The 21,908-nt window shown below is 39.1% G+C and overlaps 1 protein-coding gene across 3 annotated transcripts in view; it reads right to left on the minus strand.

Moving 5' to 3' along the window:
* ENPP2 (ectonucleotide pyrophosphatase/phosphodiesterase 2) overlaps positions 1-21,908 on the minus strand; it is a 77,437-nt gene that overhangs the window by 13,780 nt on the left and 41,749 nt on the right. For 2 of the 3 annotated variants that reach the window (XM_086609539.1, XM_086609540.1), the window contains exons 9-18: positions 20,649-20,704; positions 18,383-18,448; positions 17,595-17,667; positions 12,769-12,924; positions 9,145-9,256; positions 7,490-7,615; positions 5,079-5,110; positions 3,187-3,314; positions 989-1,076; positions 737-824 (exon numbers count right to left, since the gene is read on the minus strand). In XM_086609539.1, coding sequence (XP_086465665.1) covers positions 737-824; positions 989-1,076; positions 3,187-3,314; positions 5,079-5,110; positions 7,490-7,615; positions 9,145-9,256; positions 12,769-12,924; positions 17,595-17,667; positions 18,383-18,448; positions 20,649-20,704 — 925 coding nt within the window. The remainder of the gene's footprint in view (positions 1-736; positions 825-988; positions 1,077-3,186; positions 3,315-5,078; positions 5,111-7,489; positions 7,616-9,144; positions 9,257-12,768; positions 12,925-17,594; positions 17,668-18,382; positions 18,449-20,648; positions 20,705-21,908) is intronic. The other variant, XM_086609541.1, reaches the window with a different exon arrangement.

The raw sequence follows: 21,908 nt of genomic DNA on the forward strand, positions 1-21,908 counted from the left end.
TGCCTGAATAGTATGGTGGCCTTGAAGACAAGAAGGTTAATCTGTATCAGGACACTAGAAAACAGTTTTATTACAACTACTCCTGCAGCTTCCAGTGCAAACTTACAGTCTCTATGTTGACTTTACACCAGACGCCTGGAACACAGTGTTATTAGTCACCTGCTTTAGAGATAAGGGATAATTGCCTTGTTGGTATTTCATGTTCGAAATAAGAAACGAAATAAGTGAATAAGTGAATCTTCAGCTAGAAAGTTTTTTACTCTGGAAGATCAGCGTTAAAGAAAGATCATAATGAATATCTGTACACATCATCAGATTCTGCTTCACAGCTACAGCAGGAGTTTAGAAAACATAAGCATACCAGGAGATGCCATAGAGAACTAAGTGATGCCCTTGAGCTGCTCCATGAGACACGCAGGTGCAGAAGCAGTGTCTGAAAGGAAATCTCCTTCCTAGACTGCTGAGGTGTGGACATCACGCACTGTAGCAGTGTGTATTTGATCTCTGTCAAGCTGCATGCAGCAAACCTATGGTAACCTGCTTCATTGTCCAGCTGTGAGAGCAGAGCAATCCGAGGCCCCTGAGAACTGCCTTCAGCCCTCCTGGTGCTTGGGAAGAGGGGACTGGGGAAGGGACACTGTGAGGGAGTCAGGGCATGAGCTCATGGGTGCCCAAATGACACCCTGTTTGCTGAAACAGCGTGTTTCTCTTGCAATTTCTCAAGCAGGTAGCTTACCACACATGACGTTGTAAAGTTCAATATTTTCAAAAGGAGGTACTTTGGTCTTGTATTTGAATGTAGGGCCGTAACCTATAAAGACAGTCTTATCCAAAAAAAAAAAAAAAAAAAAACAACAACCAGAGAGAAGAATACAAAAGAAGAACATTAAAAGATAGGATTTTCTTCAGTGAATATTTACATTTTAGAGACTTCCAATTTCTTCTGTCTTCAATGACCCTCCCGCAAAGGTTACTGCATTGCTCATACCTGCATGCTGTTTATCTTATTGTCATAGCCATGATCTCCATGGAAGAAACATTTTCCTGTTGGTTTCTTGTAAACGTCCACAGCTTTCCTAAATTGAAAAAGTATTAGAAAATTTCCTCAAAGGTGTAGGTACAATGGCTGACCTGACAGCATACTTTGGGGGTAGGAGGGATAAGGTTACAAGGCAGTGCATTGCTCATCTTTCTGGAATAGCAGTAGTGGGGACTACAGGCTCATTCAACAATCCCAGGGATTCTCCCTCTGCTCTCACTATGAAAGGGTGCAAATCTAGCAGCCAACTCTTACTCATTGACAACAATCTTTGCATCTATTTACTTATTTTCTCACACTTTCTCATATCACATCATCTCCTACAGAGACTGGAGGTATTTTGGATCATACGCTTCCAATCTTCAAAAGGTCAACAGAGGCTTCTAAAAAAACACTTCTGTGACATTACAATGCTGCAAATGTCATACAGTGCTGTAAAGTACTTTCACCTGTTTGCCTTCAATAAACAAAAATGAGGAGCAGAAACAAAGCTGGAGGGAAAAGAGAAGGACTGTAATGAAGATAAATAGCTGAGAAAATAAGTGCTGTATCAAGGAACGCTAATTATCAGCTTGTTCCTGAGTACTTTTTTTTGCAAAATAGGTGGAAATAATACGTATTGTGTCATAAGAATTATAATTACCAGCTTGTTCCAGAGTACATTTTTACAGTTTTACGAGGGCCATGTGCAGACAATACGTGCAGTGGACCAGATCATCCTACAAGTTAATTTCTTCATCTGCAATAAAATGATGCTCAGCCAAAGTTTGATTTTGGCCTTGTAAATTACTAGACTTACAGCAATCAGGTCTATAGCTACCATTTTCCTGGCTGTAAATGTACAATTAATTACAGTTACATTAACAAATAATTGGTGAATGAGATTTCACAAAATCTAATGAATAAATAAGCCAAAGAAAGACTGATGTCATTAATAAGAAATTACTAAATGTAAATCAACTTGGGCCATCCCATCAGTTCCACTAAAATTCTTGAAACTAAAACTTTTATAGGCCTAAAACTCAGAGCATGATTCTTTGAAATGTACATGAACCCTAGCTGCAGAAACCGTACGGGGCAAGCAGCCAGCCAGCTAGTGGAGTTATGCAAGAAAGCAGTTGGAGTTTCTTGTTCACTGCTTCAGCAGAGTGATCCTTGCATAATTCACAGAAAGATAAGCCAGATGTCAAAAGGCACTTACAACACACCGTGTTTGCCTGGCAGCTATACGGGAAAAAATCCTACCATAATTTAAAGCTCATAACAGACTACCATGAGCCAAAAGCTGTGTCATCTTCCAAGAACCACTGAGTCAGCTTTATGCATAGAGACCCAGCTGTTCTCATACTGTAATACACAACATGTGTCAAAAGATCAAAGCAAGAAAAAGAATATACATTAAACCAGAAAGAGGTGCACTCCTCCTGTTCACGCAATACATATATGTGCCAACTCGGTTTTCCTTGCTCAATTTTTAGCTAACTAAGAATATGAAAAATTGCCCGTATTTTATAACTGAAAACTCAGAGGCATATAGGGAAGAACAACCCAAAACAGGGTTTTCCCTGAGCTAAAGCATCCTAGTTTTCTGTGAATTTGTTTTGCAACACAATACTCTGCCAGCACTTTGATGGCCACCCTGTCACACCCTTCCACATGTTCTCACGCATTCACCCACTCTGCCCATATCTCTGTTTTCTTTCCATTCACCCATTGCATCCACTCAACCTCTTGTTCCCCAGCAACTCTTGGTCACATATCGTCCTACAAGTTAATTTCTTCACATATGCCTTCCCCTTCCTCCCATATTTCCTGCTTCCTGGTTGGAATAAGTTTGCACTTCATTGAAAAAGCTTATCAGCTCCTGTACTTGAGCTAATCAGTCAAAAACCACATAGCTGCTTGAGGAAACCAATCTGGGTTTCTGCCCTCCAGCCAGCTACTGATTTTCCCAAACCTTCAAACAATTTTGTGTTCTGACCCACATCCCTCTGCACCAAATGCTATTGAACCTCACCAGGAGTTCAAAACTCCTCTTGCTCACAGGTGCTGGAGCAGGATGCTGACAGACAGGGCAATCCCAGGTGTCTCCTTTCTTCAGAAAAAAAAGGTTTAAAATCAGGACGGAAGTAAAAGCAAGAGTTTACCTCGCCACATGCCATTTGCGATCCACCAGTAAATGGACATCCTCAATTCTTCGGTTGTAGGCGTAGTGCAAGCGTTTAGGCAGGTGCTGTTTCAAGTAAGGCTTGAAGTGCTGGTCTGGCTTTCTGCACTGAAAAATAAACGGTTACAAATAACACTGCTGTCACTTAGCTTAGATGCACACAAAACTTTGAACTACAGAGATCAAGCTGTTAAGGTCATTATAGATGATGTCTTGAAAACAAAGTGTACATCTAGAGCACATGGTCCAGCGCTTTCTGTGCAGTGTTTACGTAAAACCAGGGCCCAGGGAGTCATTCAAAGATGTATTTGGAAAGCTTCATTCTCTTGACAGTCTGTTTGAAAGCATCATGCAAAACATCACACTTAATTAGCTCACAGATGAAGAATTTTATTCTAACTGGACCAAAGCTTAAGTTTCAGAGGAAAGCTGAATGCTCAAAATACATCTCATCTGCAGATATATTTAAAGCCATCTGGTTACAAAATTTGATTATTTTTTTATTCGGCTTTTATTTTAAACACTTTTTTTCCATTAAATGCAAGGTTATAGTTGAAGGCTATCAAATGAAATTTTGCAGTGTCTTCAAAGTGCTAGTAAAATATTTACCCTAAAAGATTACTTTCCATTTCTGAGGGAATGAATAAATAGACTCAATTCAGGGAGTGCTATTTAACATCTTTGTTGGAGACATGAACAGTGGGATCGAGTCCACCCTCAGCAAGTTTGCAGATGACACCGAGTCGTGTGGTGTTGTGGACACACTGGAGGGAAGGGATGCCATCCAGAGGGACCTTGACAGGCTGGAGAGGTGGGCCTGTGAGAATCTCATGAAGTTCAACAAGGCCAAGTGCAAGGTTTTGCACGTGGGTCGGGGCAATCCCATGCACAAGTACAGGCTGGGCGGAGAATGGATTGAGAGCAGCCCTGAGGAAAAGGACTTGGGAGTGATGGTGGATGAGAAGCTCAACATGAGCCGGCAATGTGCGCTGGCAGCCCAGAAAGCCAACCGTATCCTGGGCTGTATCAAAAGGAGTGTGGCCAGCAGGTCGAGGGAAGTGATTCTGCCCCTCTACTCAGCTCTCGTGAGACCCCACCTGGAATACTGTGTTCAGCTCTGGAGTCCCCAACACAAGAAGGACATGGAGCTACTGGAACGAGTCCAGAGGAGGGCCACAAAGATGATCCGAGGGCTGGAGCACCTCTGCTATGAAGACAGGCTGAGAGAGTTGGGGCTGTTCAGCCTGGAGAAGAGAAGGCTCCGGGGTGATCTTATAGCAGCTTTCCAGTACCTAAAGGGGGCCTACAGGAAAGCTGGAGAGGGACTTTTTACAAGGGCGTGTAGTGATAGGACAAGGGGCAATGGATTTAAACTGAAAGAGGGCAGATTTAGGTTAGATATAAGAAAGAAATTCTTTACATTGAGGGTGGTGAGGTACTGGAACAGGTTGCCCAGAGAAGTTGTGGATGCCCCATCCCTGGAGGTGTTCAAGGCCAGATTGGATGAGGCTTTGGGCAACCTGGTGTAGCGGAGGTTTTCCCTGCCCATGGCAGGGGGTTTGGAACTAGATGATCTTTGAGGTCCCTTCCAACCCTAACCATTCTATGATTCTATGAGTCAAGATGGTCAGGCAGATTCTGGCTCTGCACGGCCCAAAAAGGTTATAAAAGTTACTACAGCAGCAACAGTGGAATTTATGATGAACATTAATCTGTATCCATGAAGGGCACCATTTAACATGCTTTATTCATGTTAATGCTTGGTTTTCCTGCCTAAAGAGTGAGGACAGAATGCTGAATAGTGCCCCAAGTTAAGATGTGAGGTGAGCAGTGCAGTATAGACAGAGATACCTCTCAGCCCTAAATACTTACTGTAAGGTTGGCAACAATCACTTTAGGGTCATCTGTTAAGAAAAGAAAAAAAAGACCAAAAAAAAAAAAAGATGAACAATTTGCAGAAGAAAACACAAGGTAATGTAATTTTACAGAACCGTTCTTCCTAGAGGTTGGCTGATCTCTACTAAAAGCACACGGTATATGTCAGATAAGAGATCCTGAATATGAAGTTCGACTGTACACCCACCCTTTACTTAGTGATGTTTTACTTGTTTAGGTGATGTTGCTCACTGTTTCACGATTTGGGCCTTAGCTTAATATTTATTCTATTTTCTGAAAACATATAATTTCAAGTCTTTTGACTGCTTTCCTTTAAAATAAAAAAAAAGCACCTGTCATTCCCAAACACAAAGACTTTCCTTGAAAAATTTTGAAAGCACATTTGAATGCAACAATGCACTTCCTTAGAAGCAATAAGATAAATATGTAGCATTTTTTGCCTCTTTTAACATATTATATATTTCATAGGCTAGTACAGAGTAAGTAAGTGAAAAGCCACAGTAAAATATTCTGAATATGTCTTCGGACTATTAAAGGGACATGCAAGATGTAGAAAGTCTAAAACCAGCAACAGTCCACACTAACTCTGTCTTCTTCCACAGTGGGGAGCAGGATTTTTCAGTCCAGAGAGAAAAAACAGGCTAAGAGAAAATCTTAGAAAGTGAAAATCTCTTGCTTAACTATTATTGTTTTGGCTACTTAAGCCACAATCTTACTGAGCTTGAAATGAGCTATACTGAATCTCAAAACACAAGCTACAGGTTTATCCATTACAAAGGCATGTCTGCAGGCCTTCACGCGGTGTTATCAACAGGAAAATGGAGGAGGAATTAAAAAAGCTACTGATTTGCCATTTAAGGGGTCAAACCTCAGTTCTAAAACTAAGGAATATGCTTCTTTGTTCTGTGTTCAAACTGCTGATTTATAAGCAATCACAAACTAGGAAGCCATGGGCAGAGGCCAAAAGAGAAAAATGGTACTGCGGGAACACCAGTAGTATGATTCAGAGGTCAGTCAGCCTAGCTGGTCTTTTTGGAAGATATTGCCATTCACCCTCCAAAGATAACTAATTTTTCTCAGCAATTTGGGAATTCAAGGATTGAAAGATCTTAAAAAAAAAAAAATAATCTTCTCAGAACAACTGAAATACAAGTTTTCAGTAGACTGTGAAGTGCAGGAATTCAGTCTTTATAGTTGCCTAGTCAGTTGTATCAATGTATGCACTACTTTCAACAGACCTTTACACACTCATCCCATATTCCTGCAGCATAAATACCCAGGTAAATTAGTTTATAGCAAAATAAATACATACATAAATCAGTATTTAAGAAAGCTTCACCACATTCTTATAATCTCTGCTGCTATTCTAGAAATCTTCAGTCTTCAAAGACCAAGTTTTTGTGAAAGCTGTCCTCAGTCGAACTACACCCCAAGTGTTATGTGAGGTCAGTTGGCTGTCCCAACAATCTGATCTTTTCCTCTACAAAAAAGTTATAATCCTTGCAGCATGTGTTGCAAGAACAGAGGTACTTTAGGTTAGTTTGAGTTTCAGTGTTTGCATGGTAGCTTAAATTGCTGGCAAAGCCAGATTTGCCTTGGTATGCTGAACCAGAGCAGCCATGGTGCGGGCACAAGCTGAGTCCTGGTACAGCTGCTCTGGAGGTGGTAGTCCTCAGCAGAGTAGTACGGGGGCAGATGAGTCTTTAAATCACAGGGTTATCTTCAATAGAGGACTCCTGCTCAAGTCCCAGGTGCTCTCATGAAAGATCAGCTAATCTCAAACACCAATTCGGGGTGAATTTCTAACAGCATGGTACAAAAAAGCAGTAAGTTTTACTGTCAACATTGATCCTGAATGCATGCTCTACAGCTCCCTTATGTCCTTCGACATCCCCAGCCTGTTGCTGTTTAGCAACCCATGCTGCGTCCCATCTGCGCCAAAAGTATGAAGAAGCTACTGAAGTCAAAATTAACAATTCACTTTTTTTCTGTTAGCTCAGAAAAGATACCAGACACTTTTTTACATCCAATCCGTGTGGTGCTAATCTCCCTAAAGTCTTGTTTAAATTGACAGAGGGGAGAAGTGTGTAAATAAACTCATGACATGTATGCTGCCATGCAAAATTAGCTTCAAGAGTTCCCACTTCTCCTTGCCGTAAAACAGTGAGTTTCAACCCAGAATATTTCAGCTATCCACTTGACACAGTTGCCACTGTGGGATCTGTGAGCTACAGACTGGGAAGGGAGCGAGAAGCTGGTCTTTCGTGGGCTTCCCTCTGAATGTCCCAATGGCACACTCTGAACTTGCACCCTTCATACAACTTCAACCCAAGGAAGAGATGGAGTCTAGCTGTCACAGCATAAGGGGCACGATTAAATTAACTTACATTTTAGGTTACTGCTAGACCTAGGGCGAATTCGCCCTAAAGATCCAGGCAGCAAAATGATATCTTCCACATTAGTCAGATAGTTGCTTAAAAATTCAGTTCTTTCACAAGTAGTGTCTTCCATCCCTGCAGAAGGAAGTACAAAGTTAATCCAACTTGAAAATAAACATGTTTTCCAAAACAGCACAGAATGAGCCCCCAAAAAGCCTATGTATTCTTTTCTTAAGACTAATCTTATCCTTGTTCTTTCCAGTCATCTAATTCCAACATCAGACACTGATAGGAACCAAAAGGGTTGTCAGCCACTGGAATAGGTTGCCCAGGGAGGTGGTTGAGTCCCCATCCCTGGATGTGTTTAAGAAAAGGGTGGATGAAATACTTAGGGATATGGTTTAATGGGAGATTAGGGACGGTTGGACTGGATGATCTCTAAGGTCTTTTCCAACCTAGAAAATCTATGAAATCTATGAAAATAGGGGTGATTTTAGCACTTGCCTACACAAGAGAAATACAGTCTCAACATCGTAGAAACAGTCACCACACACACCATGTGTGCACTAACATATCTCCAAATTTAGCTCATGGAAAAATCAAAGTCTGTTTCTAGTTTACTGTACCACTTCGGGGATTATTTTTTTTTTTAAACAAAAGATTTTAAGAGAAGTCACACACAAAAGGTATTGTCTGTTGGTGGTCCATTCTAAGGCAGCCACAGATAAACAATTCTCTCCTCTCTCTCGTTTGTGACTAGGAGGAATGTATTGCCAGTCACAGGCAGTTCTCAGCACAAAACTGCCTCCCCTGGAAATCCTTCCTGCCCCTTATCCTTCCCTCCCCGCAGCCAGAAAGGAGGCATGTTCCATTTTATTGCTAATGTAGCAGGTTTTGTGAGACTTTCATAAACAAAGGTATGAACAGAACAGGACCTTTGGTAGCATCACTAAAATGTTATGCAAAACCAGGTTTATCTCAAATATAGTCACATTTTTCTTTGACAAAACTTTCTTTCTCTTTTTGTCTTTGCTAGTATTTACTATTTCTTCTCTTGTAAAGTTCTTCTGATGCCCAAAGGAATGAGAAATACCAAATAATATGTCTGCTTTTGGGTCACTCTCCATCTGACTCTGAAATATCTTTTTACCATTTTCCTTCTTCCTCCACTATTTTGACACCATTTTTTATCCAAGCTAGACACAGTCCCTTACAGATATTCCAGTCTTTCTCCTAGTAGAATAACTTGACCCACTAACAGCCATGGAAATGTCTCACTCTAAAGTCCTACTTTTCTCCTCATGAAAAGGAAAACAGTGCTACTTAATTGTTTCCTTCCATAAAACTACCAAAAAGGTTACTCTAGACACATTATACCCTTCCAATACATGCCTTGGATGTGATATCAAAAATACCAAGTTTTGAAAACTCTAAGTGGAGATGTAAATATCCAGATCATTGTTATGAAAGAGAAGTGTCCTCCAGTGACAATTAACAGACGAGTTGAGTGGCCAGTCTACACCAACTGGCTGGGTTTGGAGATATAAACTACCCGAAAAAAACAGCATAAAAATATCTTCTATGGAAGTTTCATTTAAGCTATTATATGTACAGTTGCATTGCACAAGCACTTATATACTGACAAAGAATTTTGTTTGGTTTACCATGATCACCAACAAAGATGACATTGACACATCGATGTAGTTTCAACTGTTTCAGTCCATCCATTAGTTGTCCTACTGTCTTGTCAATCTCTCTCAGGGGATTCACCATCATCTATATACATATGCAGAAAGGAAAAAAGTTAATTCTGTCATTGCAATGTTCTCTCTTCTCCTACAAATGGAGGTCCTCTGGCAAAACTCTGATAGGATAACCATCCAGGTCAAGAGGCAAAGCCTTGGCTGAGCTGTTACACCTACAATTATCACACCATTTTCTTTCCTATATCCACACTGTGATTTCATCATGAGAAGGCCCTGCTGAGATGCTGATACAAGACAGCAGAAGATCTTTACGGCTGATCCTAGGCCTCCCATGACACGCGTACATGAAGTAAAATGAAGTCTAGATATTAGAAAAACACATGTAACATTGGGGTTCAGTTTATTTCTTATAGATAAATAGCAATTCTTTCAAAAGGCTATTTTATGTGAATGGTTTAGTCAAAACATGAAGGCAAAATGAAGCATTGGACTTGGGATTCATTTGCCAAGTCACTTAATGAAATTCGCTTCAAAGGACATCTGATACTAGGATGACAACATGCAAGTCACTTGAGTAGCATATGGGGCTCAGAGGGAGCATTCTTCAGCTTCAAAGCCAAGAGTTTCCAACATCTCGAATGACAGTTTTGGCAAAATTGTCAGCAGACCCAGAAGACATGGATACAGTACTATGATTTCTTCATTTAAGTTTCCTTTTCATTAAGAAACCAAACAGAAAACAGCAAGACACATTCACAGGATTGTGTTTTCAGCTATAAGAAAATGAAACATTTGTTACCAGATGGCACAGAGAAGGAAAACATTTTAAAGTAAGATTTTAGGCAGGGGACTCAGATTTTGTTTTGGTTTTGAGAAGAAAACATTTCTTGTCACTATATGCCAACTTCCTCCTCGCTTGTCTGTTTGATTTGGCTGGTCCGAGTATCCACAACAAAACATCTTCCCAGGGACAAACAAAATGCTAACAAATTTTGGATGAGAAAAAACTAGATTTTGGCTGAATTCTGAGAAGAAAAAATAAACATCACGTTACCGTGACCCAGAAAGAGATGGTTCAGAAATTCTCCTTCTGCCTGAGTCATTAAGAGATGGAAGTTAAATGACTCTGATAGGCTATAAGTTGACACAGGAAATGGCATCTCCCATGTGGCACTTCAAATAGACAGAGAAGCAGCTCATGAGAGATGGAATCACGATGGGGAACAGGAAGAACAGTTTCTGCAACATATGAAACTGGTTCAGGCAAAGGGTGAAATTTTGAAATATTTTAATTCAGGAGAGCCAAAGTAGTCAGCTTAGTTAAAACTTTGAAACATTTTGAGATCAGAATAAAAAGAAAAATGGCTATAAGAGAATTGGCTGTTTCAGCATTCTTCCATTCTCAAATACAAAGAATCTCTTCAACAAATGGGAATTCCATTTTTATGAAACTCTATTTGTATAACATCAATCACATAAGGAAATACAAATTTTACTCAGAATCCACAGCTTATTCAAGGAAGCTGGAAATCCAGATGGATTTCCCATTAATGTTTACTTTTGTCAGCAGGCTTGAGGCTTCTTTAAAAAAAAAAAAAAGAAGAAGCAACAATACTTCCAGAGATTTCAAGGATTCATGAATGGTAGTAATTTTGTTTAGCTACCCTCTACACCAATTTAATCTATAAGTCTGCAGAGACATTTCTGAAACTGTAACAAAATCAATATAAATGAAGAATCATGTTTTTAAAAGAAACAAAAAGCTCACACAGAAAACAAAAAAAAACACCTTCAACTTTGCAGTTTTCACTAGTGTTCAAAGCAGCTCTTAGAAAAGCCCTCACCAATTTCTCTTCACCTCATTGCATTCTGTCTTTCCTCAATTTTTAAATTCAGCTATCTTTTACAATTCTATACAACACTCAAGTTTTTCCCCAAATGGTCTTTGTGGTCTAAGACTGGCTGTAGGTGGCATATTCAGGCAAGGATTTTTTGTGTTCTTTCCCAGAGGCAACTGACATGTTGATATCAAGACTTTGGAAAGCTGTACAGAAGTATTGTATCTTTCAAGATATACGGATCTCTAAGATGGTGCTACAAGAAAGAGTTGATACTATTGTGAAAGCGTTGGATGGGATCTGAGCCATACAGACCACAATTGGATTCTTTCCTGAGTTTTCCCTTAGAAGAAGCTTAATTACAAGAAAGAAAGATTTCACTATATCCTTTGTTTTGTGTTGGTTTTTTTTAAAAAGAAAATTGGTAGGATCCAGCCTGTACTATACTCCATTGCTCTCAAACAGCACCAAAAGATTAACTTGCAGATATAATGGCAACCATCATGTAACATTAGGACATTTTTTTCTGAAACAATAGTGACACATTTTCAGAGTTGACTTATGAGGAAGAGTTGTTTAAGGATAAGTTTGGATGACCTTTTCATCCAGAGAAAGAAATTGAAAAAAAAGAAAAAAAAAAAAGAGTGTCACATACACTCACATCTGTAGGACTAGCAAATTAGCAAGTAATAGCAATATTATCCATAGCAGTTATCAGTTCTCCTCTCAGGTAAATCTGTGTTAAAAGTTCTCTGGAAAATTCCTGTTTTCTTATACTTGAAAAATTTTTGTATGCCGCTACCTGCCATGTCCTTACACTTAAAGAATTGGACTCAAAGTAACTGTTTTGGGTTGAATTATGTGACAAGTGAAAAAACACCCCTACAAAAAAAAGAAAAAAAACAATCTGAAGAAGAGTGTTTATAGCCGTTTGTAGGATACGGTGGAGTGTCAAGGCTTTTGTTTAAAGCCTAGGTTTTTTATTTGAAGAGTTTTTTAATTATTTAGTTAGATTTCTGAAATGAAAGGAATACTGAAGTGGTCTATAACCTCTCGCAGTGTGTGAGTTAGTGCCAGATGGAGAAAGACAGTACACTAAGGAATACCCTTTTCCTAATAAAGCAATTTCTATTTGATGTTTTTCTTGTGAAAACAGACTTATACACTACTTCTATTGCAATTACAGCATTCAGAAATCATGTAATGAAGAATCCTCTACACTCCAAAGTCACAAACTGGCTTTATATTTTTAAAATAACTTTTTAAAGTTCTTTCACTTTTAGATTTTATGAGTCACATTTTCAGGGCTTTTCCGCAACCACGATGACTAGACACAGAATCTCAAATAATCTCCAGGCTCGCAAGAGCTAGGGACTTAAGGAGGCTACAACATATTGCAGAATTAGTAATAGCTCAGAAGGGTTAGCAACATTGACAGTGTCTTCCCAGAGATTTTTCTGACATCGCCTCCAGTTGATGGCGGGATTTAAAAATATAAAGAGATTATAAAGATGACTTTCCCTAACGCAAACAGAGTCTGAAACAGAAAAAACATAACTCCCAGAAGACTTGGTCTGGTTTGGCTGCTTCCCTTTGGGTCCTTCAGTACGTTTATAGAAGTTTTGTCTGCAAAATCCCAAGATGAAGCATGGAGCAAACTCCCAAGTAGAAAAAAAATAAAGCTAGAGTAGTGCCTAAAAAATGGCACTTCCATCATAAAATTTTGGAACATATGTAAACTTACTTTCTTCCGACGAGCTTCCGCAGCATATTGATCCACTTTTTGTACTTTTCTTCTTCTTTTCTCTGGAGCTGCAACTGGTCTTTCCTGTCTCCTCTTAGGAGGAAGCTTTCTCTTAGGTCTCTTAGGCGGAGTAAGAGGGGAGCCATAACTACTCTCCTGTACTGGCGGGGAGAGATGTCTCGACTCAGAAAAAAAGCCTGTCTCGACTCACATCAGATAGTAAAGCTACCAGTGCCAGCTAATTTTGCAGCATAAATACTATAGCCTTTTAAAAAAATTTAGGCATTTGGACAATTTAGGATCTATCTCTCTTTAAGGAGGAATTCACCAAATTGTACTGAAAGCAGAACAGCAGTTACAAGAGCAGACAGCATAAAAGCAAATGAAATTGGTGTTTCAGAGATAGATGGGGCTTCTGGTTTTGAAAATATATCATTATGGGAAATTTTTTATTGATCAAATATTAATCTATTAATATTATGAAAACGTAAGTAAACTTAATTTCAATTTAAGTAAAATTCATCACATAAAATTAAATGAGTGTCCAGAGTAAACTACTGGTGGAAATGCGACATCTCACTTGGATGATGGTTCAGGTATGAGTACTAGAGCCTGTCCAGTCCAAATGGCTTTCTGCAAGGTTTCCCACACACACTTTTTAGCTGAGAATCAGTGACAGTAGGTATCCTCATCAGTATCATTAGCAGGTGCCACCATTGTGTGCCAGGCCATGCACCCCACTGAAATCACCAGAACCCCACTAGCCACTCTTTGGGGACTGCAGGATGATGCTACGAGGGTGAGACTCAGTTAGGAGCTTATATCCTTCAAATCAGCTAGGCAGGGCATATTAGTGGCAATGCATCAAAAAGCTGCACTGCTACCTGCCTAATTACAAGCTTTATGGGCAATTTAAGAAGTTAATTTCCCAACATTTTCAGTGTGGCGTCTTGCTGGGTAATGTTATCATTCCTAAATACACAGATACCTAGGATAGACTTAGAGATGGGAAAAAATGTTGAAGACATAACAGGAAAAAACTACTATCCCATTAATCGACTTGCTCGTAAGTTTAAACCGTACCACTCTCACTGACTTTAACACAAGTTGCAGGCTCTTGGCACTGCTCGGGATTGCGTGTGAAGCCGTGATAGATTTCACCTACTGGGAGACAGTAACTACGATATGCCACGTATAATGGAGCATGCCGAGTGGGCTTGAGAAAAGTCGGAGATTTATGATGATATTTCACCTCTAAGGACTTAGGCAGCTTCTCACAGTTGTTCAGTTACAGAGCTATGTAAACAGGGAAGGGAAGGAAGGGGATGTTACCATCTGCCATGCTGTTTCATTGCTTCCAAGGCAAGCAGCTGGAAAGGAGATTCTAGTCCAGTCTCATTCGTCTCTCTCCAGAAAGGCATTTTAATAAAGCAGCACCAGAGTTTTCTGTTTTTAAAACGCTTCAAGCTTTGTGCAGTCCTGATGAGAGGAGCGGCAGGGAAAGGAAGGATTCTCGTTTTACTGTCTCTGAATCGGCTCAGACAGAGCTCCACAATGCCAGAAACACGCGAGCGCAGGAGACCCAGGTCTGAACACTGGAAACGGCCGTCTCAAGACAGCATGTTAGAGGAGCAGCAGGAACGGCTTAGCGATGCCAGATTTCGATGTGTTTTAGAGCTCTTATGGTAGTATGTTTCTACAACATTTTATTTTCAAAAAAAAAAAAGTTAGCTAGGAGAAAAAAAAAAAAGCCAAGTTCTTATTAACCAGCCAAATCTTAGTCTTGCTTGAGAAGAGTCAGAACAGAGTTATGGAGGAGGGAAACGAAACCCTCCTCGCTTACAGAGGGAACTGTAACATCACAAGAGTAACTAGCCAGCCAAAGCTCTGCTTCTTGACCCGGACGGACCAACCTATCAGAGTTCAACTGCAGAAGCATAGAGAGAAAGAAAAAAAATGCAGAAGTAAATCAAGAGCAAGCACATATTTGATAACTCCCATAGCTACTCCTGGAAATGTAATGGAACCCACTGAAATACTTCCTAAGAAGCTTATTCCTGTCCCACAGAAAAAAAAAACAAACCCAAAGTCAGAAAAACCCAACCAAAACCTAGACAATCAACTCATTTATGCTGAAATTCATAATGTTAGAGGACATGTAAAGTTACACTAGTAGACACTGGTCACAATTTGTGTTCCATTTATATCAACACTGGCAATTCAACCATAAACTTTAAGTGCATCTAACTCCCTTTATTTCTAGCTTTTGTCCTGTGAAGTGCCATCTGCTGAAGTCTGGAAGCTGAAAATTATCAATAATGGATGCCATCAGACCTTTAAGATTATACATTTAAAATACATTTAGAACACTATTTGGTATAAAATCTCAAGCAAATATTCATTTTACTCTAATGGACATTTGTAATATTTGGAGGTTTTCAAGGTATAAAACTATTCTTCAAGCTACTAATTGCAGCAAGAAAAACTCAGCATAAAATCTTCACTCTTCAAAAGAATAAGAAGTCCATCTTAAATATAACAAAGAATTGTTAAGAGCTTGTTTTCAAACATTATTGTTTGGCTGATCTGCCTTTGCATGAAGAAAAATGAAGTGGTCAGTACTACTCCAACTGTCTAACTGCTGCCAGCTGTATACAAGAAAAGAATGATTTCATGGGGAGGTTGTGCTCTTGGTATCGAGGAAGCAGCTGAAAGAGATCCCTGTGAGGACTTTCTTCCCAGCTGATTTATGTAAATTTCATAGCTCCTAAAAATTATAGTGGAAACAGCATCAAGATTTTCTATCCTGAAACCAGGCCCCCAGCAAATCTCAGCATCTGTATACTTACATAGCTGTATTCATTTATTTAAATTTCCATTCACAAAGTCATGGTCACTGTTTGAACTTCAAACCCGTACGTGCTCATCTGCTAACTCTTCTGGTCTCAATTTGATAAAAATCAATCTCATGCTCCTCTTGTGTTTAACACAAAAAGCGTAAATCAATTTATTAGTAAAACTTTCATAACCTATTAATTCATTGTTTTTAAGAGCCTAAGCTTCGCCTCGCAATTAGAGGTCAACTTTCAGATAACCATCCAGAAGAACTCCCAAATAATAAAGGGCCTCTGGGGGCTTTTTGCTTTGAGAGTGACTTTTCCTATGATGATACAATTACATTTCACTTTTGAGACACTTATAATTAACCTGAAACTAGATTTATGACATTGGATGATAAACTGACTGGTTTGTTAAGAGACTACATTTAAAGAACAAATTCAATGTCATCATATTCTCCTTTAAGTCTATGGAAAGAGCCCCACAACTCTGTTCAGAAGGAAGTGGTTTTCTACAGATACATAAAATTAGAATTGTCAGTCATAAGCCACACATAACATTTTGAACTCTTCAGTAAGAGGAACTATAAAGCATCATTGAGTAATATGTCCTTGAATCAGAGAGCTCTCATCACCAATACCTTGCTTGACCAAGTCAGACATCTCTCCTGAGTCAAACGACAACACGGAGAAATATCAATGCCTGTCTTTAGCAAGAGTGTTGGCAGATTTTAACCACTGCTTATCCAGAAAAAGGACTATTTCTTCCTATCCCATATGGCATTTCAATGCTGATTTAGAATAATTCCTCACACCTGCTGCTCAGGGACCATGGCTCAAACTGCTCCAACAGGGATGCTACTCACAGCAAGTTCATAACCACTGCAAACTTATTTACAGAGCCCAAATAGCTCCAGCATATTAAAAAAGATTAACTCTGCTTCTCTTTGCTCTCTTCTCCAGTAGAAAACAGCAATCAGACGTATACCAAACAAGAAAGAAACTACTGCTGAGTACGCTGGCTACTCGGGGAGGTTTGTACCAAAGGGTTGGTATCTGATACATTTCTCAGTTTTTCAAGATTTGGAAACATTTGTTTACCCTTTAAAAAGCATGTGTAAGAACTCCTGAAGTCTAGTGACGGCAATCTGAAGGCATACATTTGCACTGAAACTAGGGGACCTTTGCCAGATGTCAGAGATCATCGGAGATGCCAGATCCCAGCCACCCAAAGCAGCAGGATATTTGGGTGCACGATTTACTTTCCCTCCCCACAAATCCCAGGGCAGTGCATAGTCTTTAAGTTGTTGTCACCCGGACGGGGTTGGCAGGGAAGCAGTACTCATCAGTCCCAGCCAGCTACCCAAAGCTCAAACAAGGGGTTAAACTACTGTAGTGTTTTGCACATAATTTTTCATTAAAATACCTTATGGTGCTCAAAACTTTTTCCAAACTCAACAGTCTGGTCCTGAGGGAACAGTACTAGCAAAGCTTTCTGAACCCCTGTAGGGCCTATATGAAACTGGAAATAGCAGGGTTTTACAGCTCATGGCAGACTGGAATTATAAATTTGGCTACTGCAGGCTGTCAGATTTAAAAGAAAGCTTTTTCTTCTCTGCATTTTTTTCCTCAATATTTTCTGCATTATATTTTTATTAATTTTAAGAAGGACAAATTGTTAGAGGAAGTTAAATTATGCTGTTGCACCCAAATATACTCCTGTCTTCACCAAATAAATCTTTCCTTTTGCATTATCATATTACACAGAGAAATAGCCTTCTGAAAGGCACAGGCAGTTCCTTCTTTCAGAAGTGAATCCCACATGATAAATTCTTTAGACAATAATTTTGCTTTCTCTGGCAGAGGGGAAGCATACTGCAGAAAAGGGTGAAAAAAAGTTGCTAAAAATGTTACTCCTGAGCAATGGCAATTATTCCAAAAATGTATTTCAGACACATGCTTTTTCTGCAGAAGAAAATCTGTACTAACCTCTGAGTTGAAAGGACCATATCTGTGGCCAGCAGCATCTGGTTGCTCAGAGTAGAAAGCATAAACATAAGGCCTGAAAGAAAGAAAGGTCTTGTTCAGGATAGCTTTCCTTCAGCAACAACAAAAAAAACCAGACCTGCTGGGTCAAGTCAAATCAAGTCAACCTTCCAATGAGAGTTGGCTTTATGGAAAAAGAACTGTTTCTCGGTCATATGTTTCCACGGTATGATTAAGCAATTAGTTGTTCTGCAGTTTTATTAAATCCAAGAACACATGCAGCGAGGCACATGGGGTAATATCTGAGGACACACGCTCTTTCTAAGTCTTGTGGAAATCACAACAGCAGCTTGCTTGAGCTTTGCAGCCAGCAGCATGTGGGAACTTGTGTACTAAAAAATACTCCTAATTAAAATCTTAACATTTTCTCAGTCCTCAGGGTCCAGTTCTGCAACTGCCATTGCCTGTAAAGTTGTTAAACCATATTAGACTCAGTAGGATAAGAACAATCTAAGTTAATCCATGTAACTAAATGCTTCTTGATAAGAAATAAATTCACACCATACATTTGTTGAGAAGAATAAAATGCCAATGGTTAAAAGCCAAGATAAAAACCAAACCAAAACAAAACCCCACCTAGACACAAACCCCAAACAAATCCTTAAATCTGTGATAGCGTGTAACAGACAAAAAATATTTTTAGAATTAAATTTCCCCTTGCTCTTCCAGCTACTTTTAAGTAGAAGACAAGCTACCAGTTATCCAACAGCAGATGACAATAAGTGAATTACCTTTCATTGTCTGGGAGGGTTAGCCACTGCAGTATTGTCAATATTCTGCGCTCGTGGGGGATGACGCTGGACCACAAAGTACAAAAATATAACTTGTTATCATTGAATACAAAAAGCATCAACAAAGTCTTGCTATGAACTGATTCTAACATGATTAAAATCAATCATAAGATCATTTGCTTTTAGCATGATGTATCTTCTTTCTTGCTCAATACTGATTCTTATTTTGCAAACAGAATCACTCCAGATTCTCCTGATGTCCACATACTCCAAAAGAAAGATGATTAAAAGTTTGTAACTGGAGTCAGAACTCAAGGCAGTAAATCTAACTGTTCTAAACAGGAGTGAATAAAGATCTATTCTGGAAGCTTTAACCCAGATGCACAACAGCGCTGCCATTGCAAAGCTCGCATGACTATAAACCATTAAACTGCTCACACTAGTACAGGTTTAAAGAACCATCCTGCTCTGGTACTCTTAAAGACACTGGAAAAATTCCCATTGACTTAAGAGTAACCAAACTGAGTGCTAGGCTGGTGTAAGTCAAGAGAACAATCTGAAACACCAGGCCGTCAGCACGGTGACTTGCACAACTTTGACAGAACAGACTCATCCTGTTCACTGTGTGTGTCCTGAGACTTCTCACTTGCTGCTGAGGCCAAGTTCGTGCTATGAGAATGACTAACCTTGTAAACAGCTGTTAAGAGTTCCAAATATCTCATCTTAGGAAAGCTCTGCAGATCAGTGACCATGCAGTTATTTGAATACAATAGCATAGTCAGTCCAGATTCCATTAGATCAATAGCAAAATCTCAAGGCAGGAATCAAATATAACCATCTTGGATTCACCATGCTGAATTGAATTCAATCCTTTTTGGAAACGTCTGATTTTCAGAGAAACAGAGATGGTCAACAGCCATTTTGAAATAAGTTAGTTTTTAATGCCTTGTAGAACAACAGTAGTCCTCAGTCTCCAGCTACACAGAGAACTTTTGGTTGTAAAACAGCTACAAAAATGAAAATATATGCTAAAATTTGCAAATAAGGCAGCATCATAAACTGGAATAGTAATATTGGGTATTGCCCAGTTTTGAAATTTGTCTTAATTGTGTGATACGAAAAAAAATCCATTATTTCAATGAAGTCATTTGTGACTAAGATGTTTCTAACACTTCTGTTTTCCTGAAAGAGTTTGCCTGATAATTCTCCCAAAAACATTCTGTGTCCCAAACTAAATAATACAGTTTTAAGGCATATATATTTCATTCATACATACAGTGGCTCTTTCACACTCTTACTATTGCCATTCAGAGAACATATCCTTGGCTGGCTTCCGTAACTTTTTATATCCCCAAGCACGCATTCACCGGGCTCTTTATGGTGACTATGTAGTTGTAGAGCTTAGGAATCACATTGATGTCTGCTTTGTAGAACAGCAGACTGGAACTCTGTCAGATAACCATCTTGCAAGCCTAAACCTATCATCAGCTTCGTACATGGTACATTTTATTATTCTCTCCATATGCTACATGATACTTAGAGTAGCAAAGACTATTATTCCTAATGGAAATACAAAAAAAAAACAGGCAAACCCCCTTAGTACTTCAATCTTGACAGTTTGCCCATTTTCTTTGCTCCTGCAATCCTGCCACTAAAATGAAATAGAGAGATTGATCCACGTGAATTCCTCAGAACTCAGAAATGATCAAAATTCATTCATTTCCAATTAGGAAGATACACCTTAGTTGGGGCAAGGGAAAATAATTTGGAACCATTAAACAAAAAAATGAACAGCAAAGATCCTCAAGGCTGTCTTTTAGTAAAGGGAAACTGGATATACTCAAAGGTCAGACTGGACTGTAAAATGAATGAGTCAGTTAGGCTTTTGGGTCAATTAGGCTGTTGATATCAGATGACCTAAGAAGACAATAACAGAGTCTTCCACAAACACTCAGAGGACTAGGAAACATTGCTAGCAATACTAAGGAGGCAAAACAACACATCATGAACTGAAAGGAAGGAACTTTTTGCATAGTCATACATCTTTTCTTCAGAAAACTGCTAAAAATCAGCATTATGAACTTAAAACGGCAAACTGTAGCATCAGCTTTAGTAATCAGGAATGTTGCACAAATGAAACAAGAGGAGATTACAGGTACGGTCCAAGCTACTGAATGCTTAGAGTAAGGAAAATGACTTAATAAACACTTGCATGGAATTAATTCTGAATTATTAGTTACAAATCCAGAAAACAGAGGGCACTTACACAGACCAGAAGAATGTGCCAGCTTTCACCCCTTGTTTGGCTGCAGTAATCCAAATCTAATGAGGAAAATATAAGAGGATTAGAATGTGTTCAGATCTTTAATGACCCTCTGAAACTAAAAGAAAACGTTTTCAAGGCACATTCTTCTACCCTGAGCCTAGAAGTGAAAATTGCAGTTTTGAGCCTGCGTCTCAAATTCAAACACGTGGAGTGACAAATCTATGCCAAGTCTGTAGCAGTGGATCAGTCGCTGTGCTGCAGCCTTTCACCCTTAAATCTCTGTGTTGCTTTTAATGCAAAGCATTAAAATTCATGGCCAGGAATTTCTCCAGTATTCCGTTTAATTTTCAAAAGCCAGCCATTGCTCGCTTGAGTCTTTCAGTGTTCAAGTTTTGGAGGACAATCAGTTAGGAAAGAACACAGCTTAACACTAATCTGTGCCCATATACCCATCCCTCTTTCCCCATATTGCAAACGTGTTAGAAAAGGTGACCCAAAACCAGATGCAGATGAGTGAGTAGGGGTATAAAGACAGCAGGGAGGGACGCTTTCCTCCAGAGATGTTGAAGAACTTTTTGAGCTCGCCCAAAGTGGTGACAGATGGAAATGACAGAAACAATCTCCATGAATTTTTCAAATCCTTTTTTCAATCCTTCAAATCCCATATATTTTTCTGACTACAAATCAGTTTGTAGCAGAAAGTCCCACAATGTAGTCACGCATTGCATGAGTGTATTTTGATCTTTGTTTGGTTTAAACCTGCCATTTTCACAGGGGTTAGATTACTGTTCTTATACTTTGAAAACAGGTTGCTAATCCTTTCTCTTCCCATTTCTATACAACATTCATGATATTCCCCTCTATTTATTCCTTTTCAAGCAAGAGTAGCCTTGGTTTGTTTGATCTTTCTCTAATGAAAGCCATACCATACCCCTGGTTGTCCTCATTGCTCTTCTCTCTCCCTTCACCCTCTTTCTCTTTTTCTATTCTATGAATATCTATACAAGGCAGGGGAATGAGAATGACCAAACAATATGAGTTTGTAGCCCTCCAGAACTATATTTATATATATAAAATGTATTGATTTAGGATACTTCTAGCAAGTTAGTGTGAATCTGGTCATTTTTGAATCTGTAATTAAGTTGCTATTTTGATTATAACATATTCTACCAGATCACCTTGTTAATCTTTAAATTGGTTAATCATTGAGTGTTGCTAAAATTAAACCTTTGATCTACCTCATACCATTGATAAATACAT

Source organism: Tauraco erythrolophus, chromosome 3, assembly GCF_009769465.1.
Source record: "Tauraco erythrolophus isolate bTauEry1 chromosome 3, bTauEry1.pri, whole genome shotgun sequence".
Classification (NCBI taxonomy): domain Eukaryota; kingdom Metazoa; phylum Chordata; class Aves; order Musophagiformes; family Musophagidae; genus Tauraco; species Tauraco erythrolophus.